The 14,885-nt window shown below is 36.7% G+C and overlaps 1 protein-coding gene across 1 annotated transcript in view; it reads left to right on the forward strand.

The window, feature by feature from the left end:
- The window catches only part of LOC132129611 (delta-type opioid receptor-like), a 39,704-nt gene extending 25,371 nt beyond the window's left edge, over positions 1-14,333 (forward strand). The window contains exons 3-4 of the mRNA XM_059541250.1: positions 2,061-2,413; positions 12,970-14,333. Of these exons, the coding sequence (XP_059397233.1) occupies positions 2,061-2,413; positions 12,970-13,493 (877 nt within the window). The 3' untranslated portion in view covers positions 13,494-14,333. The remainder of the gene's footprint in view (positions 1-2,060; positions 2,414-12,969) is intronic.
- Positions 14,334-14,885: the final 552 nt, after the last annotated feature.

The following is a 14,885-nucleotide window of genomic DNA, read 5'->3' on the forward strand; positions in this document are numbered from 1 at the left end:
GGAAATTGAGTTTGTCCAAACAGGTTGTCATCAAAATATTAAATACATTCTCTGAGCCAGTTGTAAGTACCATTAACTTCTAACAAAGAAATCTATTTACTGCTTATTAAATATGACATATCACTGAAAAAAGGGTGTTATTTTCATTAGCCAGCTAACTTGTCACAATAAACCCAGAGGGACTCATAAGCGGTGTGCTAACATTGCTGCTGAAGCTCTTGCACAAACATACAGATTCATAATTAGGATTATGAAGCCCAATGAAAGTATCATCATCTATCAGTGTTTGTATTATACTTTCATATAGCTGGAGATATGAAAACACTTGAGTGCGAATTCAATTCAAATCTTAGCTGATGGTAAGTTTTGACAGTGCTTACTGATGGATCCACAGGCCTTGTGTTTCGATTCTATCTCCTTTGATTATTATTTTAATTTTTCTCCATGGTGAAGTTTGTGGTGTTATATTATTAAAATGGCTTTATAACTGCATGACTCAGGACTGGAGGAGGATGTGTTGCTGTCTTTCCTATTCACTTCTTCACCGTACTCACTCAGTCTGGCTGTCCCTGTTGCATAACAACCTGAAGGACAGCAGAGGAGGCATAAAGCATCGTTTCATCCTCTGATGTTGCCTTATTAGAGAAGAGAGAGTTCATTTTGTGTTATTATTATTCCGTTTATTTATATTTTTATTTATTTAATAAATTTTTGTCAGTTTCATTGGTTAATATTACTTGTTTACTGGCACTAGTGGGATTATACTTTAATTTGCATTGCACAATTTCATATTGTCATGCCATTAAAGTGCACTAAAACTGAAAATTGAAAATGAGATTGCCCTGTCTGCTTACTCCGGATAAACTGCTAACCTAAACTTCATAAAAAAATAATAAAAAAAAAATAGTGAAAATGCATATTTGGACCATTGGCAGAAACATATTTTGCAAATACATCAGTTTATTTAATTTATTGCTTTATTTTGTATATTATTCTCTCTTTTTTCTGTCAAGTTTTGTTTGTATATTTAGGCTAATTCATTGTCCATTAATCCATTGTATACATGCTTACATGCAGCAAAACTGATTTAATATATATATATATATATATATATATATATATATATATATATATATATATATATATATATATATATATATATATATATATCCAGGCTTATTATCTGTATAGATAGTAGAGGCATCAGACACAAATTCTCATCTGCTGAACCAGTCCAAATACCACTTTTTCCTGTCATTACTGTTAAATGTCAGTTTGATTACAGAGGAGCAAAACATTAGATTAGACCAGGCAGATATTCTAAAGATCACTTCATGTCACAAAACGTTGGTTCTCAAAATAAATGAATAATTTCATTTTTGATAAAATGTTCGTTCTTATTGTAATTACAATAATTAAATTGACTTAAATTTGCATATAGTTCTTTTCACAATACATAATGGCAAAGCACACATTAAAATATTAAATACATTTATATACAGATATTTTAGTTACATAGTTATTTGTTCATTGAATTAATTATTTATTTATAATTATCTCATATGAATTTAAGTTGGCAGGGATCATTTATAATTACTTTTCAGATTTCATTTCACCTTGTTATCTGAGTGGAGTGGAGGTGGAGCTGTGGTGAATTATGGGATTGATGGTACAGAACAGCAACTGTTATCAACCTTTCTCAAACATCATAAAACAGCTGCCAACCAAATAATTCCTGCTTTTCATGCATTTTCATGGCAGTGCTTTGCTCACATTTGTAATTGTTTATGAATCTTGGTGTATTTGCGCAGAGGGGATCACAGGTTCTTGCTTTCAAATAAAACAAGAGATTGCCGACAAACCATTAAAAAGTGAAGCCGATTTGATGTGAAATGTCATTTTAATGCCATTGTTGCGAAGGGCCCAGGGGAGTGACAGCTGATCTGTTTCTTTACAAATACAGAGTGAATTTTGTCATGATAAATATGTTTTGCTGTTCATCCTGATTTATATTTCCATACTCTTTTTTTATTGTCTCTTTCTTCCGTCACTTTTCCCAGATACACCAAGATGAAGACAGCAACCAACATCTATATCTTTAACCTGGCACTGGCCGATGCACTGGTTCTGGCTACACTTCCCTTCCAGGGCACGGATGTGTTCCTTGGTTTCTGGCCTTTTGGCAATGCCTTGTGCAAGGCGGTCATCTCCATCGACTACTATAACATGTTCACCAGTGTTTTCACCTTGACCGTGATGAGCATGGATCGATACGTGGCCGTGTGCCACCCGGTGAAAGCTCTGGACATGCGGACACCCCACAAGGCCAAGGTGGTCAATATCTGTGTGTGGGTCTTGGCTTCAGCAATAGGGGTCCCAGCTATGGTACTTGGAGATGTGGAAAATGACAACGGTTAGTGTGTGTGTGTACAGTTATGACTCTATTTATTTTATTTTATTTCATTTTATTTCATTTTACTTAATATTTACTGCAACTCTTTTATTTGATATTCATCATTGCACGTTATTACAAATGTAAGAAAAAAAAAACTCTCAAAAGAAAGTGCAGTAATCATTTTAATTGAATATCCGATTTAAATTTTGGAAATACACCATCGTCAAGTTTGGAATAATTACAGTTTTTGTTGTTGTTGTTTGTCTTTAAAAGAAGGCTCTTTATGTTCACCAATGCTGCATCTATTTGATCAGAAATACAATAAGAGCAGTAAGCTGAATTTAGTTACATTTAATGCAACTTTGCTGAATAAAAATTAATAATAATTATTATTAGAGACTTCTTAAAAATGTTCATATTATAAAATTCATTATTAATTATAATTATTAGAGACTTCTTCAAAAATGCTCATGTTATAAAATGAATTATTCCAAACTTTTAAAAGGTAGTGTATGTCAAATGATGAAAGTAAAATAGGTTGTAAAAGCTATTTCCTGTCAACTTTAATGTAAAAGGTTCCCTCAACTGCAGAAAATATGGTTATAATCACAGCAGCACACAGTCCAGTCAGTAAATATTAAACATTTATGTAGCATTCAGTTGGGAGCAGACATTTTACTACTACAGGATGCACCAGCATGCCGAATAACAAATTGCAACACCTAAGTCCTACAGGGGAATCATAATATGACTGTATATGTGTGTGGGGCTTGACTGTCAACAATACACTTGCTGTTAAGAGGCTTTAAAAGGCACATCCAAAGCATTACAGTGTTAATCATTTTGCTGTTATTGAATCCATTCAGGTTACAGTAATTGCTCTGCACACTTTTCTGAAAGCAGAACCACGGGTGACCCAGAAGGGCCTTTCCTCCCTGTGGCTTAAGTTCTTGATAATCATAACATTTCCTTATTGAATGGTGTTTCCTTTTATTAGAAAAGAGCATGAAAGTACCTTGCTACATTAATTGTATTAGCAGGAAACAGGTTGAACACCATGCTGAGCTCACTTTTCTTCTAAGTATATAAATGTGTGCATTCAGCATGTGAGTGTGTGTAATGAAGGTCTACTGAGGCGAGCCAAACTAAACCCAAGCACAGTACCTGTATTTATTGAACAGAAATGTAAGCAAGATACAAAACAAATATAATCCATAAAATAAAGACCTGACTTGACAACATGACATGAACATCACCAACAGAAGCACAGGAACAAAGCTAAATAATAAAAGATAATGGCAACACTAGGGCTAATAATACACAAGACGAAATGACTACAAAGGAAATATAACCATAACTAAAACAACAAAATAAGACATGAACACAAAACCAACCAACGTGGCATAACCCCCACACCCCCCAAGAGCAGCTCCCAATTGCCAAACAAACCACCCAAAACCAACAAAGAGTTTGGAAAGGTGGAGGATTTGAGGTGGGATGGAAGGCCAGGCCAGAACAGAAGAACTTGACCTAGATCATGGCATGGAGGCAGTCCTGGTCCATGGAGTGGTGGTGGGCCTGGACCATGGAGCAGTGATAGAGACCATGGATCGTGGAGTAGAGGGCAAGACAATAGGTCATGTGGCAGTGGGTCTTGGTGCAATGATGGACCTGGGCCAAAGAGCAGAGGTGGAGCAACAATGAAGGATTAGGGAAACCAGGAGGAGCCAACAGAGTAGGAAGCCAGGGCAGAGCCAAAGACCATCAAAGCATGGTGGAAGACTACCAGGGCAGAGCGGAAGACCACCAGGGCAGAGCAGGTGGGACCGAGGATCCCCACAGTGGAGTAGATGACAACCAGAGCAGAGCAGAGCAGGTGACCAAGGTGAAGCCTGCGGAGCAGAAGACCGCCACAGGTGAGGAGGCAATAGCAGAGCAGATACTTGGATGGACCATCTGGACATGATTGAACAGACAGACATCAATCTTTGAACAGGCTCAGTGGCCGTAGCATTATAGGCAGAGAGTTCGTTAGTGGCCTTAACAGCCATTACATTACCCGCTTAAAATACTTGAATGGCCTTATTGGCAATACTATAGGCCCGACTGTGAGTTCAGTGAAAGCCTCCTTGGTGTTGACAGGGAAGGCTAAGAGCTCAGAGAGCGCCCCCTTGGCCATGATATGGCAGACTGTGAAATCAGGGACAGAGTCCTTGAACATGACCATACAGGCTGAGAGTCCGGAGAAAGCACCCTTGGCTGTGACAGGGCAGACTTTGAGTTCAGAGATGGCCTCTTTGGCTGTGACACGACTGGCTTTGGAATTACATATGACCACTGTGGTCAAAACAGGACAGGCAGGAACCTGGAAGACAGGTGCAAACACAAGATTGATCTCTGGGTCTAGAGCATGGAACAGATTCATGCACAGGAGCACAGTGTGCAGCCCAAACACACAAAATGGCAACCACCATCATGGGCAGTACAGCTGATGGCGGGAGGACCTCCAGGCTGAATAGCACTGAGGCCATGGGGTTTGAGAGCATTGAGGCCACCGGGATTCCATGCAGCCACTCACACTGACATTACTGGTGGATGCATAACACTGGCCATTATTCTTATCTTTCATGGCCCAAGCTCAGCATCTACAGGAGCATGTGTCCTATATTCCCTCCCCCAAAAAATCCTTAGGGTAAACTTGCATGGGGGCTGTGACATGAGGAGGCTCTGGCATGGTGCCCATGACATGAAGAGTCTTTGACTTGGCAGGCATTTCCTCCTGGCATCCATGACTGAATGGGCTCATTTAACCCATAGCAAAAAAATTCCTTCAGAGCCACGTCATTAAAATTCACTAAATGGCACAGTTCACAAAAGTTCGCCACATAATTCTCTATGCAAAGATTACCTTGATGAAAGCAAAGCAAAGAAACTGCTGGGTCCATTATAACGATCTAGCTTTCTGTAATGAAGGTCTACTGAAGCAAGCTGAATTGAACCGAAGTGCAGTATTTAAGCGACATACAAAACAAACATAATCCATGAAACAAACCAGACCAGCGAAGACAAAGGAGACTCAGGAAACTCATGAGAGTTCTCATTCTAGAGCGAATTCTGGACAGAGGATAGGGGCCATGAACTCCAGAGGCAGCACCATATTCAACAGTGTTTGGCCTAAGTCATCGGTGGCCGGCTGTCCTGACTGATGATCGGCCAGCTGTCTTGACTTCCGAGCAGCCAGCAAGCCTGGGCTGAGGACTAGGGAGGAGCTTAGGAGAACATGGGGATGCCTCAGTTTGGGCAGTTGGTCGGAGTCGTTGGCGAGGTATGTTGGTGTTCCCGGCGTGAGGTGAACTGAGGAGACACGGCTTGTTCCAGAGGGGTTGGACAAGGAGACTTGGAATTTCTCTTGACCTCTTTCCACCTCGAAGTTAGAATTATTTAAATACAGGATGAGATTAATCAACTCAATCAGAGGAAATTCACACGTGAGGAGATCGCAGCAGATTATATCCTCTTCCAGCTCCAGCTGGAAACACGATCCAAATGACGAGTCATGCCAGCTCACCTCGTTGGAAAGTGCAAGGAATTCCTCCACATATCTCTCCAACGTCAGACCGCTCTGCCGCAGTACACACATTTTGTCCTCAGCCGTCAACTTCTTCTGTAATTCGTCCTGGATTCTGTTACGCGGTCGTGGTTGTAGTAATTGAGTGCATGAAGAAGGAATACAGAAATACAAGAGAAATACAGAAACTGAAGGCTTATAAACATATGGAAACAAAAGAGCAAACTAGATTATTATTACACACAGGTGAACTGAATGAATGATAATTGACTAAACGAGAACAGGAATTGAACCAAATAAGGGCAGACAGGAACTAAACAGAAACCAGCACTTGACAATTATTATTATTATTATTATTTTTTATTTTTATTTTTATCATGCATTATTATGCATTATTTTCATCTTTCTGATTAGGTTTTCTTTATTATAATACACTATATTTGAAATTAATCAGCATTAATCAATGGCAGTAAAAAAAATATACTACCATGATTTGCAAAAAAAAAAAATAATGTCCAGCAAATAATGTCATTCTGGATAATGAATTTTTTTTTTTTAATGATCTGTAGACTTCACATATTTTGTGACCTGTAAACTACCATTATATTTTTGTCTGCTCATTTCTAATTGTGTATTTCCTGAATCTCTGCTTTGCCCTCTGCGCCATCTTTTCAACGTCCTCTTCTCTTTCATAATCCATTATTCATGAACCTAATAGATCCTGTATAATAGTGGATAAGCCCATTTAGCTTTATTGTGTTGAAACACCTTCTCTGATCTCTAGTTCACTCTAAACCATTAAACCAGCACTTTAGAAATAGAACACAATATTTGCATGCAGATAAATTAGAGGTTAATTTTACATTGAAAGAGTTGCTTTACAGTAACCATAAAAATTATAAGCATATGCTAAGCAACCTACTTATACTGGTAGCTGACATGTAGTAGCAAAGTTACTTATAGTAAGCAGAATGAATTAAGTGGACTATCAAAACAAAGTGTTACCAGTTTTATTACAATGAAAAGTTTATATATTGTTTTAAAAAAACAGTTTTAGGATTCTTTAATGAAAAGAAAGTTCTAAAGAACAGCATTTTCAGTATTGTCTTGGCGTCTCACTTTGTTGTTGTTGTTATTGTTTGGATCACACTAAAAAAGTTAAAGTATTATGTTTTCTTCTAGATAGTGGCAGAGTGATGAAAAGTGTACCTTAATGCACCGTTTACTTGCTCCGATAGCTTACTGCACCTTTGTTCACCAAGCATTAGTTGAGATCACATAATCACTGATTTATAAGGGTTTTGACGGCTGAATTAATCGCAGATCCCTTGGGGGGCTAAGATGAAAGACAGGTTGTAGAAACCCCCATAAATAGGTTCTATCAAAACTAGTGTGCTTTACTGTATATAGAGTTTGATGAAAATAACTCAAACTCTTTGGACACGCAGTACTCAGATGATCAGTGTTCCTCCCAGCAGAATGTTCAGACAGCTTTTTTTTTTTTTTATAACACACTCTCTCCTCTCCTCTACTGCCAGGCTGCAACATATTTATTTATTCATCACTTCATGCAAGTTGTGTTCTGCTGCCTTTGGCACTGCAGGGAAAGACAGACAGAAGCAGAGGGAGGGAGGATGACAGAGATGTGGGATGTGGCTGAATGTCTGTAAACAAATGTCCAGCAGTATAGTTGTTAAATTCATATTAAAGTTCTCAGCAAAGCTGTTCCATCTCAAAATAGCCTTCAAACAAACAACTGGATCTGCAACAATGATTCAGAAATCACGGTGGAAGCGCTTGATTCTGCGGAAGTTGCTTAGTCACAACATGGCAAATGATGAATCTGAATGACATATTCCTTGTTGGTGAGACCATATAAATACAGAAACACTGCAGTAACATCTGCATGGTTTATATGTAATTCTATTATTTGAATATAACTAATGTTGACCATTTGCAAAACTATTTTTCCAATCTGTTTCCGCCAGTCTGTGAAGACACATGGAAATATGTGCTTGTCAAAATCTTGCTGTTTTACTGATGCGTTTTGAATGACTTGTTTTGGATGAAAAGATATATTATAAAATTGTTTTATTATTCCTTTTTTCCCAAAATGCAATAGATCCATTGAATCAGAATAAAAGTTATTTTTCATATTGATACTGATGAAAATACACAACATAGTAAGTTGATCCACATATGACTACTTATATTATATCATAATTAATACTTATATACAGGCACTGGACTAAAAATACATCCATCAGTCATTCCTTTCAAAATGAATTCAGTGGGTCATCTTGTTAATGCTATAAATTAATTACAGCAATAAAATAAAATTTCATCATGAACAAGAACATGAACAACATCACATTAGACCACAGAAATTCCAAAATGATATTTCCTTTACATTTTCTAAAAGTGCATTCATCTTTGCCATGTTACATTCATTTAGTTGACTAGTGCTATGTGCTGTATTAACAAAAACATAAATGGCATTAATAAAAACACTAACATTGACAAGCTACTTAATATCACGTTCATAATTGAATGCGATTCATCAAATGAACGCGATATAATGCAGCTTATTAAAGTAGGCTATACCTTCTGTAAGTCATACTTTCGTAAGGTTGGTCTAGACCACTCCTAGCTATACCTTATCAATAATTTAATAATTGAACCATTTTTAACAAAAGAAAATTCAATAAATAAATAGAAAATAAAAACAGGAAACACAATCTGGTAATAGTGCTTTCCAACAAAAAGCACTTCAGAAATAGTTGAAATTGCATTCATAATCCAAATTGCAAATTAATACAACCCTTAATATTTTAAATAATATCACAATGGCAGTATGCCTTCTCTGGTCTTTGAAAGGGCCATTTATATTATCATAATATATTTCCCATATTGTCTTCATTTACTCCACAAATAGGGTTGATTGCCCAGCAGCCACATCACATTATTGGTGTAAATCACTAATTTATGTTATTGAACGACTTACTTAATAAAAGCGCAAAATGCTAAACATATAATAGACAGAAAAAAAAGAGAGAAAGAAGAAAGCAGCTGATTTGTGGTGCTGTAGGGGGAACATTAGCTCTTGTCGAGTTTGTCTCAACAAAATCGGACCAACAAACTAAAAGCCGCTGAATTTGCTGCTGTGGGAGGCTAATTATTATTATTATTATTATTATTATTATTGCAGTTTCTGACATGGTAGCCAGGAGACTAAAGTTTTAGTGCATATACAATAAATGGCTCCACTGTTGGCGACATCTTTGATTTAGCACAACCATTTACTGTATTGCTACCATAGTTTGACCAAACTTCCCACCACAATCATTCCCTTTAAATTGACTCAAAAGCCTCACTGCCTAATGGTTTGCTAGCTGATGTAGCTTTGGAAAATATAATAAAAACGCTTACAGCCATCAGTTTAATGACAGTTTCATTCTTTGCATGAAAACGCTTAGTTTAGTTAGTCTAATTGAACACAGGGTGTTTTACAACTTCAGAATTCGTATAGGCAGAGATGTTATGATCTGTAAACTTTGAACAGGGATAAGGTATAGCTAAGGGTAATCCAGACCAACCTTACAAAAGTATGATTTACAGAAGGTATGCTTAAACAATAACACAATAAGGCACGAATGATAACTCAGTTTGGTACTCACGCAAAACGAGAATTGAGTTGTCATTGTGCTTTCTTGTGCTTCAATAGACACATACAAACACAATTCTCAAAATCTCAATCAGCATTCATGTAAACACAATCAGTTATGTCTTACATGTATAACAGTATACTGGATTCATGCATGAGGATTTAACCTGTTAGCCAGCACCCCCCATTATGGGACTCACAGCTGAAAGTGCCTTACTTAACTTAAAATTGTAACAGTTCCTTACTTCAATGTGTTACACACATAACTTTTGTGTCTTTGGAAAGAAGACCCTTTGGGCTGTACTTTTTATCAACCAGATTTGATAATGCTCAAAAATATTAAAAGTTATAGACACTGAAGTGCCTTGAATTTATTTTTTTACCACACTGATTTTTTTTTTCTTTATATAAAACCACATGAAATCAGTCCTGGAGCAATCTAGAAAAGTACTGGGTTGAAAGTCGCATGTCTCATGAGTTTCTATTACAAATCTGAAGGAGATACCATGAAAAATGAGATTCCTGCAACCAATTTTCTGAAACTATGTCTAGCCCCCCCCCCCCCCCCCCCCCCACCTCCCTCCTCCCCAAATATACAAAAATATATTTACCAACTGTATTGAAGGGTTCTACAAACTATTTTAGTCCTTAAACATACCACTTCATTTTTTCAAATTATAAAACACTAGACAGAAACTTAGACATCATATAAGTGATTTATTTGAGCACTAGAAAAATACAATAAGAATAATTTGAGTAAGAAAAATAAAAAAAGATTTAACTTTGTATGCCAATTACAGAAAATCCTGAGATTGCTAGAAATGCAGCATTTACAATGAATTACAATGAAAATATGTGCTGATGTGCTGATGGCCAGTTCTAGATATTGTAATCAAAGAGATGCACAATAAAGTCATTAATTCGCACTATATTCATATAGATGGCATTCACATTGATAGCTGTGATTACACAGTAATAGCGAGCTGATTTGCACTCAAACAGATGGTAATCATGCAGATACAGGCACATTCAACATAAAGCACACTCATGCATATATGAAAACTGTTGAAAAATAAAACAAATAAAGAAAAAGGTGATCGCTAAGTTCCGCCTCCATCAGATGACAGGTGCGTCAGAGCGCATCACGAGCTGTCACGAGAGAGTGGCAAAATTCAAATATACTATCTTTCGCTTTTCTTTCAGTTTTTTTTTTTTTTGTGGATCGTTTCATTCTGTTTGTGACATTGTACGCTACAAAACCATGCCGTTTTTTTTACTACCAAGATGCAGTTTCTAAACGTGAGTTATTCCATAACGGACATAAACAGTTCTGTTTGTGAATAACTGAAATGTAAACAAAGGAATTATGATCCATATTACAATGTTAATGCTTCGTTGGACTAAACCTGCTCCATGAGATGTTGTTCAGTGGACCCTTATCTTTCTAACTAAACCGGGATTTACAGCTGTGGATGTGATTATGACTCGTTATTACGACGAATCTGGTATGTACTGCATTTTCATTCTAAATTTTTTGATGTGTACTGCTTACACAAATTTAGCAAATACATTCTTTATAAGTTTTCCATTGAAAAACAGTGATCTGTCGTCTATGCTTGAGGCTTAGATCTTTATAGTGTTATATAGTTTGTCAAGATTAAATTTGTCCTGTTTCATTTAATCTATTTGTAAATATTGACAATATTGGGAATCACGGCTAAAACATAAAAACAACAACAACAACAACAAAAACATACACAAACTGAACAGTATTTATATAGTTTTTACCTCTGATTCATGCAATGTCCGAACTGTTAGAACTGTCCTGAGGCAGGCGTGAGGCCTTCTTCTTCTTCTTGCTTTATGGCAAATCGCAGACTTATAAGTGCTTTACCGCCACCTACAGTATCTCTCAAATGGACCATTGACACTCCTAATTGCAATTGAAGATAGAGTGTCAATGGTCTTTTTGAGAGATAGGTGGCAGTAAAACACTTAAAATGTATATTTTATGATTTTTTTCTTGCAGCCAGTATTGTGCACTTAACACAAAATGATAAAAATGCAAACTCTTTACTAGCATTTCTAAAGGCAACCTTGAACTAGGTATGATCAATGCATTTATCGATCATACCTAGTTGAAAGTTGCCTTCTTAAGGAAATTCTAAAGGCAACCTTCAACTAGGTATGACCTATATGCTTTACACTGCATTTTTATCATTTTGTGTTTAGTGCACAATATTGTCTGCAAGAAAAAAAATCATACATAACAGAGCATTGTGCTTTTGAAATGTGAGTGAGTGGGCCAGGTCAGAAGAAAAATAAATAAACAAAAATAAATTAAATTTGCTTCAATGCCTTAATTCTTCTTTAAGGAAATATATATATATATGGTTTAAATGTCAATTTTTTATTTTTATTTTTAGGTTTGATTCATGGAAACTCCTATTTGAAGAGTTCTATTTTTTGTGTTGCTATTATTATTATTGTGGTATGATCTAATCTTGATTATTCCACCCTAAACAGCATTTAAAACAAAACAAACTAACGTTGGTCACTTTACATGTTGGTCAGATGTTTTCTTCTTGTCTAAGTTGGCAGTTCAAGGCCAAAATAAGTTAAGACCAGATATTAATCCACAGTTCAGCCAAGATGTGTAAAATACCACCTCTTGGCATTAATAATTGACAGCTGTTGCATGGGAGTGAGAATGCAGCTCACAGTAAATCCAAATTCACACATCTCAGGAATGGAGAGGCTTTTAAAGCTCTCAGAGGTAGGCTGTCAAAAATGTCAAGAGGAGTGGCAAGGAGAAAATGACTGACTGTGGAAAAACATCATTTTCTGAAAAGGGCATGTTGAAACTGTAAAGAATTCAATAGCATTGAGGGGCACTATTAACTTATAGATTTCAGATGAAAAACATTGTGATGTTTCAGATTTTTTAGATGTTTCAGATACTTTCTTTCTTTCTTTTTAATTTTCTTTTTAACACACTGTTGATTTGGAATTTGAATTGAAATGACAGGAAGAGGAAGTTACTGAATAGCCGTTCAAATCTGTCTGTCTGTTCAAAACATTTTGTTTTATATCTTTTGTTCAACTCTTTATATCTTTTTGCAACAAAGCAAGCTTTCAAAGTTTTCACGTCAAACATAGTTTTTCTATAGTTACATTAGAGTTGTATGACTTTCATTAAATTTCAATATATTTATACTTGTTTACATCCAAACTCAAATTACAATTTTGCATCCTGTTTGCTACCTCAATTCAAATAAAATTTAAATTTAGGAACAGAATCGTGACAAATATTTATTTACTTATTTTTTTATTTTCACACAGGTATTGAGTGTATCTTGGTTCTCCCGGATCCTCGCAGTTATTGGGACCCAGTGTTCGGAACATGCGTTTTCCTGCTCTCCTTTCTCATTCCTGTAGCGATCATCAGCGTGTGCTACAGCCTCATGGTGAAGCGCCTCCGCAGTGTCCGAATCCTGTCAGGGTCCAAGGAGAAAGATCGCAACCTTCGGCGCATCACGCGCATGGTTCTGGTGGTAGTCACGGTCTTCGTTGTGTGTTGGACGCCCATCCAGATCATGGCTTTGGCACAGTCGCTGGGCTTCAACCTGGGCAGCGTCCAGACGGTGGTGTTCATGCACTTCTGCATCGCCCTGGGTTACGTCAACAGCAGCCTGAACCCTGTCCTCTATGCGTTCCTTGACGAAAACTTCAAGCGCTGCTTCCGTGAGTTCTGCCACCCTTCACCGTTTGGCCTTGATGTGCAGCAGTCGGGCCGCATGCGCAACATTGCACGTGAGGTGGCCTACAACTGCAAGACTGTAGACGGGAACAGTAACCCCGCATGACTAGGCGTGGAGCTGCCCCTGGTCAGCCCTGAGCCTCAACCCAATCCAGGGACAGGAAACTCAAACTCTGAGTTGACTCAGATTACAACACTCTAGCACCATAGTCACCTCCGCCTGGTGGGCGGGGGAAAGGGTTGGGCTAGGAGTGAGGGCTGGGTCAAGATAAATGACACGCCCTTTTAGGGACAATGGGGCTCACTTTACAGTGTCTTAATTGGATTTGGATGTTATTGTCTACAATTTTGTTCTTAAATGAGATTTATTACACTTTGTCGTTTAGTGTTGCAGCCTTGTGCAGATGCTTCTCATGTCTCTCTGTACAACAATCAATGTTTATCTTGAAATTTAAGACTGTAGAATTTCATGGCCTTAAACATACATCTGAACCTATGGATTAAGTGTATCAGTCCTTTTTTGTGGTAATGCCAAGTATTGGACTGTACTAAATATCATATAACTATATACGGTTATGACACTGAATTTGAAACTACAAAGACTTGATATTTTTCCTGGTTTTACTGTACAGTAAGCAAAAATATTTTATATTCATGTATGTTTGGTAGCACAGATTGAACCTTAAAAATACTTGTAAAGAAATATTGCAAAACAGTTGCTGTAGTGTTCTATAATATACGTGCATAATATGAAGTTAATCATGTTCGAGGCTTTGCTTTGTTGAAGAAGTCAGTCAGTATCACCTCGAATATTTCTTGAATGTTTTCTGCTTCGCTCTGTTTCTTGCTTTGTTACTAATGGATTCTTCTCAATGAGATGGACAACAAAGAGCCAGCACTGTCATGGGTTTACGTCACAGACCACAGAATGTGAAAAAAATGACTATTTTCTCCAAATTATATATACATATTTATATATATATATGTATATATATATATATATATATATATATATATATATATATTGTCAGAGGAATATACGTAGAAATATTGTTCACCCAATGCTTATTCCTGTAAACTTTAACTTGATATTGTGATTGTTTGTTTACTTGCTGCATTGACTGGCTGTTGATCTACTTGCATATTTATTGACTGGTGGGACCATATTCTGATGGACTTAAATTAAATGCCAGCTAGTGCTATAGACATTTGAACAGCATATGTGGGAAATATTTTTTTTTCTCTTCTGCATACTTATTAAAGAGCAGTTACTAAAAGGCACTGCTATGGCTTCGTATGTCTGTAAAATACTGTTTGTGATTAAACATTGCTGCAGCATGATATTTTGAGAGATACCGATGATACTGTATATTTATTTATTTATTTATTTATTTATATTAAACAAGCTGATGATGTTGATTTAAGTTGGAGGAAAAATAAATTGAAGCCTTTGTCTGATCTGGGTCACAGCAGAAAAACATAGTCAGGTTAAAAAATA

This window comes from Carassius carassius, chromosome 46, assembly GCF_963082965.1.
Source record: "Carassius carassius chromosome 46, fCarCar2.1, whole genome shotgun sequence".
NCBI lineage: Eukaryota > Metazoa > Chordata > Actinopteri > Cypriniformes > Cyprinidae > Carassius > Carassius carassius.